This window comes from Saccoglossus kowalevskii, chromosome 14 (genome assembly GCF_978046115.1).
Source record: "Saccoglossus kowalevskii chromosome 14, keSacKowa6.1, whole genome shotgun sequence".
Taxonomy (NCBI): domain Eukaryota; kingdom Metazoa; phylum Hemichordata; class Enteropneusta; family Harrimaniidae; genus Saccoglossus; species Saccoglossus kowalevskii.
This window is the reverse complement of record NC_140654.1, coordinates 26157806-26174162: the sequence shown is the minus strand read 5'-3', so window position 1 is coordinate 26174162 and position 16357 is coordinate 26157806. Positions and strand designations below refer to the sequence as shown.

Here is a 16357-nt window from a genome sequence, read left to right as displayed (position 1 = left end):
AAATATAAAACTATAATAAGAAAAAAGAAAATGCAGGAACAAAACTTGATTGTGGATAAACTATTAAAGCAAAAATAAAAATAACCCTCAACAATTTTGGCATATTATTAAACAGTTAAGAGATACAGATAAAGAAAAAGAGAACCCAATTTCATTTGATAAATGGATGGAATACTACAAACAATTAAATGTCCAAGTTGATTTGAATGATTTTCAGAAAAACATTATTTCTACCACCAATGAGTTAGAAAATAAAACACAGATATATAACACATTAAACAACCACATAACTGAAAAGGAAATTAAATTAGCAATTAGTAAACTTAAAACTAAAAAGTCAGCAGGTTATGATGGTTATTGTTCAGAACTAATAAAATACAGTTCAGATTATCTAATTAAACCATTGCATAAGTTATATAATCTAATCTTGAATACAGGAATTTACCCAGAGATCTGGAACATTAGTATAGTTTCACACATATTTAAAAAGGGGGACCGAGATGATCCAAGTAATTACAGAGGGATAACAGTTTCCAGCTGTGTAGGTAAAGTACTATGTAACATAATTAATAACAGAATATATCAATTTACAGAAACAAATAATATAATAAATAATAATCAAGCAGGTTTTAGGAAAGGATACCGTACCGCTGATCAAATCTTTGTTTTAAAAACAATTGTTAATAAATATCTTAAACAAAATGGGAAACTATATACTTGCTTTGTTGACATCCAAAAAGCATTTGATAGTGTTTGGAGGAACGGCTTATGTTATAAATTACTAATCAATGGTATTGATGGGAAAATATACAATTTAGTTAACAACTTGTATGACAATACTAAAACATGCATTCGTTTCGGAAATAAAATTACACCTATATTTGAGACAAGTAAAGGTGTAAGGCAGGGGTGTGTGATCAGTCCAATACTTTTTAATCTGTATATAAATGATTTAAATAGTACATTAGAAGATAATACTTCAGTATACCAGGTTACATTAAATAATAATAAGATTAGTTCATTATTCTATGCAGATGATTTGGTATTAATTTCAAAAACAAATACAGGATTGCAAAACTCATTAAACAAGTTAAATGACTACTGCTATGAATGGAATCTCCATGTTAATCTCACAAAAACAAAAGTAATAATTTTCAGAAAATGATCAATGAAGAGCAGAGATGCATTTTATTACCAAGGTCACAACATACATTTGTAAGTTGTGTTAATACCTACATCTATCTTGGTATCTCTATTCAATCTAATGGTAAATTTAATGAAACCAGAAAATACCTATCAGATAAAGCTACTAGAGCTATGTATGTGTTATCAAAATCATTACCCAAAGTGGCTAACTGTAGAACATATCTACACTTATTTCAAGCATGTATAAAACCAATACTGTTCTATGGTTGTGACGTTTGGGGTGATGACATTTTGGAAAACTCAAAATGGAACAAAACAAGTATTGAACAAATACATATAAAATGTTGCAAAAAGTTATTGGAGGTAAATAAGCTCTCTTCAAATGCAGCAAGTAGAGCTGAACTTGGTGAATTCCCACTGTTGATTGATATTAAGGGAAATCTTATAAAATACTGGTCTCGTATCAAAGAGCTTCCAGAACACAATCTCACAAAACAAGCCTTTCATGAACAGAAGAAGTTAAACTTGCCATGGATGAATTCTGTTAAAAAATTGATAAAAGAAAATATCCCGATGAATAACCAGTCAGACTTATCACCCAGGGATATTAAACTAATTACCAACAACATCAAAGAAAAATTCATGGCAAACTCAGGACATACATTGTATGCAAAACTAAAACAAACATACCGGGGTACACCCTATGAAAAATATTTAGACACTCTTAATTTAAAACAAAGACATTGCATATCCAGATTTAGAATTAGCAACCATCCATTAGCAATAGAGAAAGGTAGACATACTCAACCAAAAACACCCCTAGAAAATAGATTATGTATACATTGTTCAGAGAACAAAATAGAAAATGAGGTACATTTTTTCATGGAATGTCCAAAATATTACAATAACAGACAAAAACTATTGAGAGATGTAATAATTCCAAACACAGCCCACAACATTAATCAGAAATTTATATACCTGATGAGTTGTAATGATGTTGACATTATAAGACAAGTGGGTGAATATGTATATGCTATATTTGACATTAGAACAGAACATCCAATTAAAAGATGATTCTTACTTTTATCATTTTTTTTTGTTTTCCTTTTCTTTTGAGCATTTTACATTTTTTGTTTGTTTATGTATTTCATTGTTATTGCTTTTAACTGATGAAAAAATTATTTCAAGGATGCAATCAAATTTGTTATTATTATTATTATTGTATTAATAATAATGTAAACTGAACCAGCAAAACCAGCAAAGACCCCTATTGTGTGTCAAAAACACAATAAATAAATAAATAATAAACTAAAAAAAACACTGGAATTAAATGTTATCTTGGATGTGGAGGGGGATTTTGGTATACCCAACTAGGCAAATAATAATTATATAATGTATTTACCCTTAAAATAATATAATCATTAGATGAAGAGAGAGATATACCAACAGAAAATCTCTTCATGTTGTTGTTCAAGGTTTCGCCTCGTGTAAGAAACACACAATAGGGGTCTTTATGTCTGTTTGTTCCACCAATATCTCAAGAACCTATTTTTTGATTTCTATGAAACTTGGTATATAGATACTTAGAGATAATGTGCAGACCTGATTTGTTTTTGGTTGTCATCCATGCATAATAATGATCTCATTTGCATAAAAATTAGCAGTGATCACATGACTTTCTAAATTCCACATCCTACAATATCAAATGGACTTTGCTTTATTGGAAAGGGATAGACAATGATAGACCTGTAATTCAAGTTGAGTTTGTTCGTCTGTGTATTGAGTTTTAAAAAATGGCATTAATCACATTTGAATGCAAAGATTTTGTTATCTATTTTTCGTCAATTTGAGTATCTTCTCTGGCAAACTTTTTCCATGATTTAATTTTCAAAACTGTGGAAACATGTAAAGCCCAGTACATTCATATTTGTGATCCATTTCATGGTGATGAAATAAGACCCTTAATAATGATATTCCCAAAAGATAAAGAATAAATAGTACCAGGTAAATGCTTAAGTCATGCAACCAGCCGTCACATATCTCGGTGAATTCTGTTCGTGTATCACTTCAAACTCGACATTGGCACATATTGGACATTCGTATACGTGGCTTTTAATGTGTCTAATTTTTTTTTTAACATGGGCTGCACAAACCGTGATGCTTAAACACATGGTAGTCATGTTTGACCGAAGAGATTGGATTAGTTTTACAGGGAGTGCAAAAATAACCTGATTGGAAAACCTTGGAATATTAATAGCAGTGTTTAAATTTGTTATGATCATGATATCAATTGTTGGAAATCTGCATATCATAAGTCAAAAATAGTGACAAAAATATTCACTGAAATTGAGAGTAGATATTGTCAAAAATTGATCAAATCTGACTGAGGTCCACCCAAGATGTCTACATATGCAATATCAAAGAAGAAGTTGAAAATATCACAAAGGATGATTCTACTAATAAACAGTGAAATGAATAGCTCTGCTTGATAACAACAGAGCTATTAAAACATTTTAAAATTTTGTTGACACAATTCCTTTGCTCAAAATCTGATTTCATGTTGAATCCATATATCCCATTTGAAAAAGGTTTCATACACATACTGTGTTTGAATCTGAGTTGGTGCATTATACTAAACACAAAATATCTCGACAAAACTTGCATTGTTTTCTGTTCTTCCGGTATATATAAAAACTACTAATGAATTGTCTTTTATATTTGCCTCACCCCCACCCAAATGCTCAGCAAAATGTCAAAACATTGTTGTTTTCAAATTGCCCTGGTAATAAGATTGAAATTGATCTTACCTCTCCATGTACATCTTTACAAAAACCACTGGACAGACCATTCATGTGTAGGTGCAGGTGACTAGAATACAGAAGATGTCTGAGGAGAAGACTGTTTTCTTCATCTTTATCTGAATGAATGAGGGTTACTAAGCAACCAACCGACTGGAATAAAGTAGAAATGATAAACAAAGCTTTAATTTGTAAATATACCTGTACAATAAAACCAACATTAAACAGTACTCATTTTGTCGGCCATATTGAGTAGAATCTCGAAAGAAATCAACTTCCTCTACCTGTACCAAACCTGAAAAAACTTAGTAATTGTACTCTCAAGTTATAAGCAAAAACGAACAAATAAAAGCATTTTTGATGAATAGACACAAATAGGTGTTGCCCATATTCTAAATTTGAACATAATCAACCAGCACATTTTAGAGGTAAGTTCTACACATATAAAATGTCGGCCATTTCTTTTAACAAAAAAAAACAATCTTGGGGAAAATCGGTCCATGAAACTTCTGAGATAAAGCAATACACAGATGGATGGACAAAACCGAATCCATAAGTCCCAGACTGTTCCAGTTGGGAGCTGTCAAAATTTGTTGAATGCATAATGTGATCAGTAACATCATAATAAATACAGACTACATTTATCAACAAGCACCCTAAACCATTGATGAATAATTAGTCACATAACCAATTCATCATGATCAGCCAAGTACCAGTCAAGAAACCTTTTTTTTGCTAAATCTAAATTTCTATGAATGAGCCAACTACAGTATAAATCCCTGGTATTAACAGATATTTGAGACATAAACAACCAGCTTACCTAGGTAAGTCAAGAAAATCTCTAAAAACATATTTACAAGATACACATGTTTTGTTGGACCTCTGCAGCAGTTCTAAGACAGCTGTTCCTTGGTACCGTAAAAACCCAAAAATGTTGTGACCACCTAAGGTAATGATTTAGCAGATGCTCATAACTAATTGGCCTCTTTTCAACCGATCACAGAATTGTACTTTTTTGTTCTCCAACATTTTTTCACCGCAGATTTTTTTTTCTTTGCCCAATGGTTTCAAGCTTTAATGAATGAGAACAAAAACTGTTGAATCACCAAGATGCTGAATTATTGAGTTACGAACATCAAGTTACAAAAATGACCACGCCCATATTTCAGAAACCATGCCCACTTTTTCAAAACCACACCCAAATTGTAACTACCCGGTATGTTTAATCAACAGAACTTAGAATTAAAGGTTTTCCTGCAAGGTTATTGAACTTAAAACCCAGTAAATTTGCTCAAAACATTAAAATAGAGAAATTAAATATCAGTGAAAATAAATGGTTTAACAGTAAACAACTCTGAGTTCGCCATATTTTCTTCATCACGTGTTTAATTATCATGATGTTCATTAACATTTACGAAAATTAACTGGAAACGTACCTGTATACTGCCACACAGCATAACAACACAATAATGCATAAAATCATAGACTGAGATTAAACTAATCCCCAGGCTTAACAATATACTGAGATCATCTATTAATAGTAATACTGGTGTTTGTACTTTCCCATCTGAGTTACACACAGCATTTCGTACCATTTCGTAGAGTGGCTGTAAAGTTGTTTTACTATCTCTGTTACAAAGTAGGAAGAAAAAAGAATGTACGTCATCTTTGGTTGTAGCTGTTGTTAATATCCATCAAAGGCTCCGATCTAAAAACTAACGGTAGGTTAGAATATGTGCTTTTTGAATTGAAATTGCATCCATTTCTAGACAATTTTTTTTTTATATTAAAAATGATTGGTACATTTTGTAAGAATTAGGCAGAGGGTTCTCCGAACCAGCCTATTCACATAGCTTATTCAGCCCACCATAGACTCTGGTCAGTCAAAATGACTATTTTGAACTGTAGGCGTTAATCTGCGATTCAGCTGATGACGGAGAGAGAAATCTAGGTCAGGGGAAACCCCATGACTTTATTGATTTTCTTCCATGTCACGTAAGACGTGACCAAGGTCAAGAGGTCAGCGCCATCTTGCCTTATGTTCACTCCCTTGTTTTCTCTGTATATGAGGGCTTAAAGCCAATTGCTACCGAAAGTGTGGTGGTTGGGAGGGTCCCAGAGTCTATAGGTGAATAGGTGGGTTAAAAACCCTCTGCCCAAATTCACTATGTTCAATTACGCACCATAGACTCCGGTTAGTCAAAATGACTATTTTGAACTGTAGGCAGAGTCAGATGCTGAAGGGTGGCAGGTTTCCGAGCAATACAGAAAATAAAAGAGTACTCGGAAAGATTACTCATGTGCTTGTACTTGGTGTCTATCGACCCTGTGTTGAGGACGCCAACTGGTTATAAACCTCAAACAATGTCAAAGTGATCCACCTAGATATGGAAGTCGGGGAGGCTGCTCTATCCTGCTTACCCTGGCCATAACACATAAACATGTGCTTGTAGCCCTGCCTCGACTCCCTAGTACGTCTCTCATAGCAACTCAAAGCTTGAACCGGGCATAGAAGCAACTCCCAAACGGGGGATGACGATCGGCTGTGGATCGTGTCCTGGGATTTGGTTCTTGGCGAGAAACCTGATTCGTGTATTAGCCCAGCTTGATTGTCCATAAAGGTAGCACTACCATCCGCGAAGGACAGGGTCCCTAACTCAGAACGACCCCTACCACAGACGAGAGCTTGTAGGAAGACTGTTTTCCACATCAAGTATTTAGTGGTGCTAATCGTAGCTGTTCAAAGGGTGGTCCGCTTAGAGCCAACAACACAACCGACAAGTCCCAATTAGGTGGTTCCCTAGATTGGGGGTCTAAATAGTCTCCTAATAATAGGACAATCGGCTAGTCTTGTCCCCAAAGTTTTCTCAAAGGCGGGTGACAAGGCTGACTTATAGCCAACATATCAACTGACGTATCAGGTTTGGATGGGACTTTTTTAGATTTCCCAGAAAACCTAATTGGTGTAGTAAATCCTGTTATATGTACTGACGACCGATACAGCAGCACCACCTGTTTCAACATTCTAGTGAACACGTACGGAGCCGTGCATAACCCGAAGGGGAGCACCCCGAATTTGAATACTTGGCCCAAATGGGCAAATCAAAAGAGTCAATGACTCACTGGGTGCATCGGTATGTGCCCGTAAGCATCACTGAAGTCTAACTATGGAGAGTAAAACAGTGCTTGGCGTCTCCAGGCGGAACCGATCGAGGAGCACAAAATGAGTTAGTTTGCTTAGATCTAGAACTGGACGCCAACCACCTATAGCTTTGGAACTACAAACATGTGTGAGTAGAAGCATGGACTTGTCGCCTAGTTTTCTACCCTGTGTATGGCACCCATTGTAAGCAAACTGTCTACCTCCTGTCAAATTGCCTCCACTTGAGGGGATCCCTGACAGCGCCCCCAACGGGGGGTTTGTCAATTGTTTGTTTTCTCAATTTCAGATTCTATGTCATACTTTACCCATAATCCTTTGTTTGAGAATCAAGATGGCCGACTACACATTACTGATGAAAAGTTGAATATCTAGAGAATGAAAAGTGATATAAAAAAACTGTAAATTGCATTCTACTACATTTGTGGAGCTTTTTCTTGGGGGGGGGGGTCATTGTGGTGTTTGGCTTGACTTCCCCTTTAAATTAGTTATGGTAATTTGAACACATGGACATAATCCATCATTTTCATTGGTTAATAAACGATTTGACCTGTCAGGTCAAAGAACACCGTTCCAGGTCAAAACATGGCAGATATTCATTTCTACAACATCGATCATTTAAAATGCGACCAGAATCATTCACTTACGATGAAATAAGTTAAAATGTATTTGCATTTCATAACAATTCAACAAATTTATTTTTTGCACGTTATTATAATCACTACTAGATAAAAATCAACAATTATAAAACGCAGCATGACATGATTGCACTACCACGATCATTTGCTACTAAGCAATGTAGTTGTGTTCATTTTTATTTGAAACTTCTTTTAGAATAATACCCGGTACTTTCGATACTAATAAAATGAAAAAAAAACAATTCTATTTGGCACACAAGGTTCGTTAATGTGATTTTTTTTTGGAGAAAAGTATGCTGGGTGACATTGTAATGAAATTTTCTACTTTTTAATCCAGCAAGAAAAAAAAAAAAAAATTTAGATTAGTTTCTGCAATAGTTTTTCGTTTTGGGTGGTCCAACTGCCGGCGTTGAAAATTGGTGTAGGTTGAATTTTCAATGAAAATACAAGTCCCTAAAATATATTTGATGATCATTTTTTTGAAATTTTTAACCCCAAATAAGGGCCCACTAGCCGTGAAATCGCCCAGGGCGTTTTTCGGATGGGCGAATTTACGGCAGAATCCGGTAATAGGGAGGCAAACTCGATACCAGGTGAGGCCCCATAGGTTCCACCACTGCTGGAACCCCACTTGACGCCACAGCACCCGGGGTACTGGTAGTCGAGCGGCAGGACTTCCCACCCATACTAACACTCCTCTCACTCACGCCCCCAGGGCCATTCGAACTGACTGCACGACTAGCCCAAGCTCTGGCAACACGGTCAGTCTGTGCAACATGAACGCAGTTTTGGAACTTATCTCCGGTAGAGCACATGCATCGTGGCAGAACCCTGAAAGCATTTTAAACAAAAGTGACATTTACAGTGGGGGTTCCAACTCGGGAGTTCCTGGAGGTGAGGAGCTCTACTTGGAGTGCTTTCTTTTCTACTTGTTAGCCATTTTAGCTACACTAAGAAATGAACAAGGCACTCGTGAGTAGAACGCAATGAAGCCCTACAAAAGTAGTCACAATTTTTTTTGTGTTCGGTATAAAAGAACACTGACCCCTAATAAGAAAAATGATATTCTACCAGACACCACGTCTTACTGTTAACAACGGTTACAGAAGGAGTACCTTAGAAAACTCAGTTGAAAAACTGCTGACTGTTTTGCTGCGATGCACACACGGTGCAGAGAAAACAGAGTGAACATAAGGCAAGATTGCGCTGACCCTGTGGAAGTAAATCTATAAGGTCATGGGGCTTCCCCTGACCTAGATTTTTTCTCTCCATCACCGACTGAATCACAGATTAATGTCTACAGTTCAAAATAGTCATTTTGACTGACCGGAGTCTATGGTGGGTAATTGAAAGTAGTGAATTGTATGTGTTAAGACTGATAGCATATACCAGTAATAGTAGTTGCATCCAAAAAATGATCAGTAGACCTGGGGTTGAACACCAAAAACACACTGTCCTATTTTTCAGTATTCAGCATATTCAGATTGGGAAGTCAGTGGCAACTGGCCGAGATTTAATCACTAATGGATGCGACTATGGGGGAACCTTGGTTAAAGTACCTTTCATTTTATAGCAAGAACACAAATTTCAACATCATAACACAAATTATTAGTATAAAGGTTTCGAAGCACATACTTTAGTTGTGTTCAATCTCAAAACTATGCACATTTAAGGATAATTTATCTCCTAGTCCTGTGCATAGTAACATTTTACATTGCTTTTTTATAGCTTCAAGGGTTTTGCATATGAAAAAAGTATATGATGTTGTACCCGATAGATGAGTCCACCATTAGTGTTAGTGTAGTAAGAATAATTGTCAGTAGTTGGCCATCTTTAACCAAATCACATGTACACATGTGTCAGCTAAAGTAATAAGTAGGTGTGAGGTTTGAAGAAAATTGTTTCAGAAGTGTTTGTGATACAGCCTTGGATGCATACATGCATACACACATGTACACCCCTTCACGTCGTACCATCGTTCAATTAAACTCAATTCATTGCAATTCAACATAGAACTTTGTTTAATTCAAGTTTAATTAAACAGAGGTTGAATATCCCACGACTTTCCACAGAAATGTTTGTGAATCTTAGGTTTAGTAAGGGGGTAGGTATGGTGCAATTATATTAATATAAATTGAACCATACCTTCCCCCTTTACAAAGTCTAAGCTACGCAAACTTAATTTAATTAAATATTAATATAAATTATGAACGTAGTAAGGGTCATCACAATGTACGTCCTGTCGTCATAAATTGTATAAAATTAAATGGAAGTCTTCAAAATGTTGGTAAGACACAGCATACATACACGCACACATGCATGCACGCACGCACAAAGACTAAACCTTAAATCCTGTTTTGAGATAACGCAGTAAGTCAATGAGTACCTAATACACACAAGTGGATTATTCTGCATTGAATCATCTGAACTTGCAAACAACTGGAGAGAACATTGCAATCCATCTATGAACATCAACTGATTCTTTTCTTTAGCCAAAGAAAGGTTAACTCCCTGTATAGAAAACATGTTACAGGTAAAACAATAAAAATAAGTACTGTAAAATACTTTAGTTTAGCTGGAATTAATTTTTGCTGAAATTTATTTTCACTGATTTTTGACAATGTATAATATAGGAAAAAAGATATATTCGCTGGATTTCATTTTCACTGAATCATTCCTTCAGCGAAAGTAGCGAAAATTAATTCCAAGTGAAAATAAAGTATTTTACAGTACCCCATCGGAAATAGAAGAACCCTGGCATAGCAAGGTAGAATGTTACTCACAAGTTTTTTTAAATGTACGCATATTTTAGTGTGTATGGTAGTGTCAAAATCTATCTATGATTTTTTTTTTTAGTATTAGTCAGCTTTTTTTAGTTCTGTTTTTAGAAAAAAAAAACAGTAAATTTATATGCATAAAATGTCGTTTTAGCAGCAGTTTCCATATACCACGAAAACACATTCCCTCAATTAAAAACTCACTAAAAATATTGTAAATTTGTTAATACTTTTAGACATCAAAAAACAATAGTTAAAATGCTCCAAGCATGCTTTTTTCACTCTATTTTGTACATTAATTTTATCTAAACCAAGAACAGGGACTGCATATTTTTATTCCATTCTCTTCATCCTTGTGACATAAAATATCAAATATGTAAATATAAAAAAAATAACAATAATTTTACTTTTGTGTAGCATTCTACCTTAACAAAGAATGGATCAAAGTTTTGATTGGAGGACTGTAACATGCCAGCTACTATGTAGCTAACAGTAGGCCACTATGGAGGAGTGCATGTACACTAACTTGTCAGTAAACTATTGAGTTTATACATGTATTGCTAGAATGATGATAATTCTGATGATGATTAAAAACCATTGGTAGCTATAACTGTGAATGTACATCAACTGGCATGCTTAGATTAGTGTCAAATGTCAAATTAGTGTACTTCCACGAAATTGTAAATACTATGTCCTAGCAATGAGAGTAGGTCAGAGTTTGAGTCAGTATACTCATAGAGCTGGTTAATATTCATGGCATCATGGGGCTGTATTATTGATTGGGGTGTCATACTTAGATTACCCATAGTCACCTCGCTGTGATCTATCAAAACATTGCCTGCCTGCAAATCACCACCACCAATAGCCAAAATGGCATCAGCAGATTATGTGCGAAAGTTTACTAGCTGAATGGAATACTCTAAATGCATTAATTATTCACTAAATTTGAATTTTGTTATTTTTGTTTGATAAGTAAAAAGTGCTAAATTAAACCTATGTGAACATGAAAATAACAATGAATCTCATAGTTTTTTTGACAAATTTGTGAAATTAAAACACTGAGTATGATCAAAATAGGGGAATTAAATGTCGGTGAATGATTTTCATTAACTGATATCAGATGACATCAAGTTATATCTTTGAAGAATAAATTTTGTCTTCATTGGATGAATTTTTTCTGAATTAAAGGACAGATCAAATAAAAAACCTGTCTGAGTAAACTTTTTGGTCACTTTGACAAAATGCATTAGATGTCAGCACTTGCAATGTGAATCAAGATAGATCCAGACTCGTTTCTAAGCACAAAAACATAAAAAAGAAAAAGAAAAAGAAGAAAAAAAAAACATTTGACACCCTTCACAAATAAACCCATGGTATTTTAAGAATATTTTTAAACACGGTTGATCAAGGCAATGGAAATTTGTGTTCAAAATTAACAAATGTGTAAAATGTTGCATCTAAATTTTGGCAGATGTAAGTTCTGAATTTTCTCTGTCTCATTATTACTCACCAGTTTCTGACCAACAGCATTGTAATGGCTGAATGATTGAGACAATGATACAAGACACACTTTATGACCACCTGCCAAAAAAAGGAAAGTTAACGATGACGTCAACGAAGATGACCTTGACTTGTCAGTAAAATTAAAACCAAGAAAAAAAAATATTTTCAAAATATTTTGCATATCATATGTAGACAGGAAGGTGTCGATATTAACAAAGAAAAACTCTGACTGGCATACGGTATACACATGTGCATTTGAAGGTAATTGTATTCTAAATCGAAGACACAGAAACATATTTGAAAACAGCATATTGCTGAGGTATACAGGTAGACAATGACATACATCAAAACATTTTTGGAACTACCGGGTAGTCTAGTATATTGTGAAGAGTGAATGACCGATCACTGGTAGCATAGTTGTTGTCGCATCAGACTCATGGTTGGTAGACGCAAATTCAAATTAACCTGAACATCAAAGGGCCGACCCCTACCCTGGCTGAGTGTGTGTGCCACAGACTCAATGGGAAGGCCAATTCCACTGGCCGAGATTCAATCACTATCGAATGCAACTTTGGGGGAACCTTGGTTAAGGTCCGCAGGTGCTAGTGTTCGACCAAGCCTGGTTGAATATGAATTCTGTCGCAAAATGCATTGTGTCAGCACTAGCACTTGCAATTTGCACATACAAAAAAAAAAGTCAGGAGAGACAACAGTGACATAAGAATGTCCAGAACTGTCTCCTGCCAAAAAAAAAAAAAATTATGAAAAAAAAAAAAAAAAGCAGTGCAGGCGAATAACTTACTTTTTTTCGAGTTGTTACAAACATACAAAATCAAAGAAAGCTTAGAAAGAACTCCCATGTGCTGAGAGTATTGGAGACACATTAAATATAATTTGAAATTACTTAGCTGAAAACTAATTATGCAAATCAGAAAATTAACATGAACAGATTTGATTGTAAAACTAATGTGGTCTGCGCAATGTAACAAAAACTCTATGTACCAAGTTTAATTGAAATGTGATTAGAACCAAAAAATTATGAATTATTATGCTAATTGGGGAAATAATATGAACAGAGTTTTACCCCAAACTAATTAGGTTTGTACATTGTCCTATAGCATCTTTGTACTAAGTTTCATTAAAATGGAAATTAGTACTTTAGATATCAGTGTGAAAGCTTAAAATTGGTTAATTATGCAAATTGGGTAATTAATATGTATAGATTTTAACCCACAATTATCCAGGTCTGTCTATTGTCCTACAGCATCCATGTATAAACATTCATTGATATGTGATGATTACCGTAAAAACCCGCAAATAAGCGCCACCCTCAATTAAGAGCCACTCAGTGAAAATTTGTTACATTTGACCCTCCATTAAGAGCCACCAAGAGTTGAGTGGTTTTGTCAATAAGAACCCTGAAATAAGTGCCAGCCACCTGGTTGTTTACAATCAGGCAGACACCGAGCTTATCGTGCCTCACTTCCACCTGCATTGTTTATTGCCGCACAGAAGGTGTGAGACGAATAAAGATTATCCCCATAACTTGCCTGATGTCCTGCGTAATTGAGAACGGAAGAATGATAGACGAAAGAAATGCACTGAGAGCGTGAATGTGACTGTCAACTTGTCCATTTTATATTTCTGACACACAATCGACCAATTCACAAACTATTCATAGTAACTACTAGTATGTTTTTTGCTGAAACACCGAAGGACACGTTGAGATATTCATTGTCAATGTTGTCTTTATAACCAAGTAAAGAACGTCACGATTTTAGAACGCCTTTATCGGAAAATCGGAGGTATCGAAAATACATTCTCACAGACGGACCGGAACAGGAAGTCAGCAGAAAACAAAAGATTTTTTCCTTAGCGTGGGGGGAATTTGGTTAGCGTGGGGGAAAACAGAGGTGTTAATCTGGTCATGGCAACGTTTGAGGGATCGTGACGTAGCTCCGACTGTGAGAATGTAATGATTATGCAGCCCACTCCCGCTGATCGTGATTTTGGGTTATTTTTTGCATTTTATTTGAGACATTCGTTTTTGGATGATTCGAGACAAAATGTTCAGGGAAGTAACAAAATAACTGGCATTAGTTTGGAGGACTCTCTTGCCGAAAATAATCAAAATTGAAGTCGAATGGATTAGTTCCACAAACTTGTGCGATCAACTTGTCTTACAGCAAAGTGAAGTCTACGTGACCCGCCTGATCCAAATATTTAAATTAGCTATTTGTGAGAATTGAAAATAATCTGAACTTGTACCAACCAGAAAATTCCTTGTAACAGGCCTAGGCTTTCGTGAATGATTTCGTCTCTCCGATTGGTCACAGGAAATTATTTTTAATACATGTAATTGTTACTTTCTCGGTATCGTTTCGTATTTGGTTATATAGGGGTGGGGCTATAGTTTGACCCTGTTTGCGTGGACTGTGAAGTACGTGAATATCATTATAAGCTGGCTTGATTATGAAACAGGAAATATAAATCAAAGCTGTACTGTCAGACGTCTAGCGCAATTAAAACAATGCCCAAGTACCCAAGCTGTACAAATCTATAGAAAAACGTGTTTTTATTTATTGTTTTTGCCAGAAATACAAGTGATTGGGCATCATTTTTATCATTCGTTCCATGCTTCCTTTGCAAGTATGTCCTCTCCTGTCGCTGCTGGTCAGATCAATTCTATCCGAAACTATTTTATATTGTCACCAAATCAACCACCACGCCAGCCACAGCCACGCAAGTTATTCCCAGTTTTCAAGAAAAAAGTTTGCCGTACCAAACTTGGTAAACAATTGTACAAGTGATTCGAGTGTTGGGTCAGACACTGAGAGTGCTACCAAATCCGACTTCAGGCATCGCTACGCATTGTCAGTGAAACGTGACTTCAGGCATTGCTACACATTGTCGATGAAACGTCGAATCGTCGTATTTATTTGACATTTGTTATTCCCATAACAGTATTTTTACAGAATAAATTAATTGCAATGATACATCATTAATAATTACTTGTCTGTTTTGGTTGTGTGTGTGTTTGCCTATCCCCTTCCCTATTTCACAATGAAAAAGTTTGATGACCCTGGTTTAAGAGCCACTGGCTACAGGGTTGTCAACATGTTACCTCAAATAAGCACCACCCAGAAATGAAAGTGTTACAAAGTGTCTCTTATTTGAGGGCTTTTACAGGAGTACCTGAGATATCAGTGTGAAAGTTGGAAATTGGTTAATTATGCAAATTAGGTGATTAATATGCACAAATATTTACCAAAAACTAATTGGGTCTCTGCATAATTTTAGATTCATTGAAATGTGATGATCAGTAGAAAAGCTGAAAATTAATTATGCAAATTAGGTAATTAATATGCACAATTATTTACCCTGAAACTAATCAGGTCTCTGCATAGTCCTAAAGGATCTATGTACCAAGTTTCATTGAAATGCGATGATTAGTACTTGAGATACCCGTGGAAAAGCTGAAAATTAACTAATTATGCAAATTAGGTGATTAATAAGCACAAATATTTATCCGAAACAATCAATCTCTGCATAGTCCTTGAGTATGTAAGTACCAAGTTTCATTGAAATGTAATGCTCACTACTTATATCAAAAGCTGAAAATTAATTAATTATGCAAATTAGGTAATTACATGTACTGATATTACCATAAAAACTATCAGGTCTGTGCAGTGTCATATGACATTTATGTACCAAGTTTCATTGAAATGTGATGATTAGTACTTGAGATATCAGTGGAAAAACCGAAAATTGACTAATCATTATGCAAATTAGGTAATTAGTATCCACGGATTATTACCAAAAACTAATCAAAACCTAGCATTAGTTCAGAAAATATATGTACCAAGTTTCATCAAAATCCAATGAGTGGTTGTTTAGATATCGGTGGAACAGTCATGGAACCACTAAAAAATAGCTAATTATCATGTAAATAAGGTAATTAATATGCACGGATTTTTACCAAAAACTAATCAAATCTGCACATATGTTCAGAGCATCTATGTACCAAGTTTCATCAAAATCCAATGAGTGGTTCTTTAGATATCAGTGGAACAGTCATAGAACAGCTAAAAATTAGCTAATTATCATGCAAATTAGGTAATTAACGAGCATGGATTTTAACCAAAACCTAATCAAAACCTAGTATTAGTTCAGAGCATCTATGTTCCAAGTTTCATCAAAATCCAATGAGTGGTTCTTTAGATATCAGTGGAACAGTCATAGAACAGCTAAAAATTAGCTAATTATCATGCAAATTAGGTAATTAACGAGCATGGATTTTTACCAAAACCTAATCAAATCTGCGCATTGGCCCAG

General features: G+C 35.0%; 1 protein-coding gene across 6 annotated transcripts in view; it reads right to left on the bottom strand.

Annotated features, from left to right (window-relative positions):
• The window catches only part of LOC100366925 (elongator complex protein 6-like), a 42700-nt gene that overhangs the window by 2002 nt on the left and 24341 nt on the right, over positions 1-16357 (bottom strand). For 3 of the 6 annotated variants that reach the window (XM_002737439.4, XM_085508066.1, XM_085508065.1), the window contains exons 3-6: positions 12030-12100; positions 10129-10253; positions 5381-5573; positions 3954-4097 (exon numbers count right to left, since the gene is read on the bottom strand). In XM_002737439.4, coding sequence (XP_002737485.2) covers positions 3954-4097; positions 5381-5573; positions 10129-10253; positions 12030-12100 — 533 coding nt within the window. Of the gene's footprint in view, positions 1-1236; positions 1262-1420; positions 1688-3953; positions 4098-5380; positions 5574-10128; positions 10254-12029; positions 12101-16357 lie in introns of those variants that run through there. The other 3 variants (XM_085508068.1, XM_085508067.1, XM_085508069.1) reach the window with 3 other exon arrangements.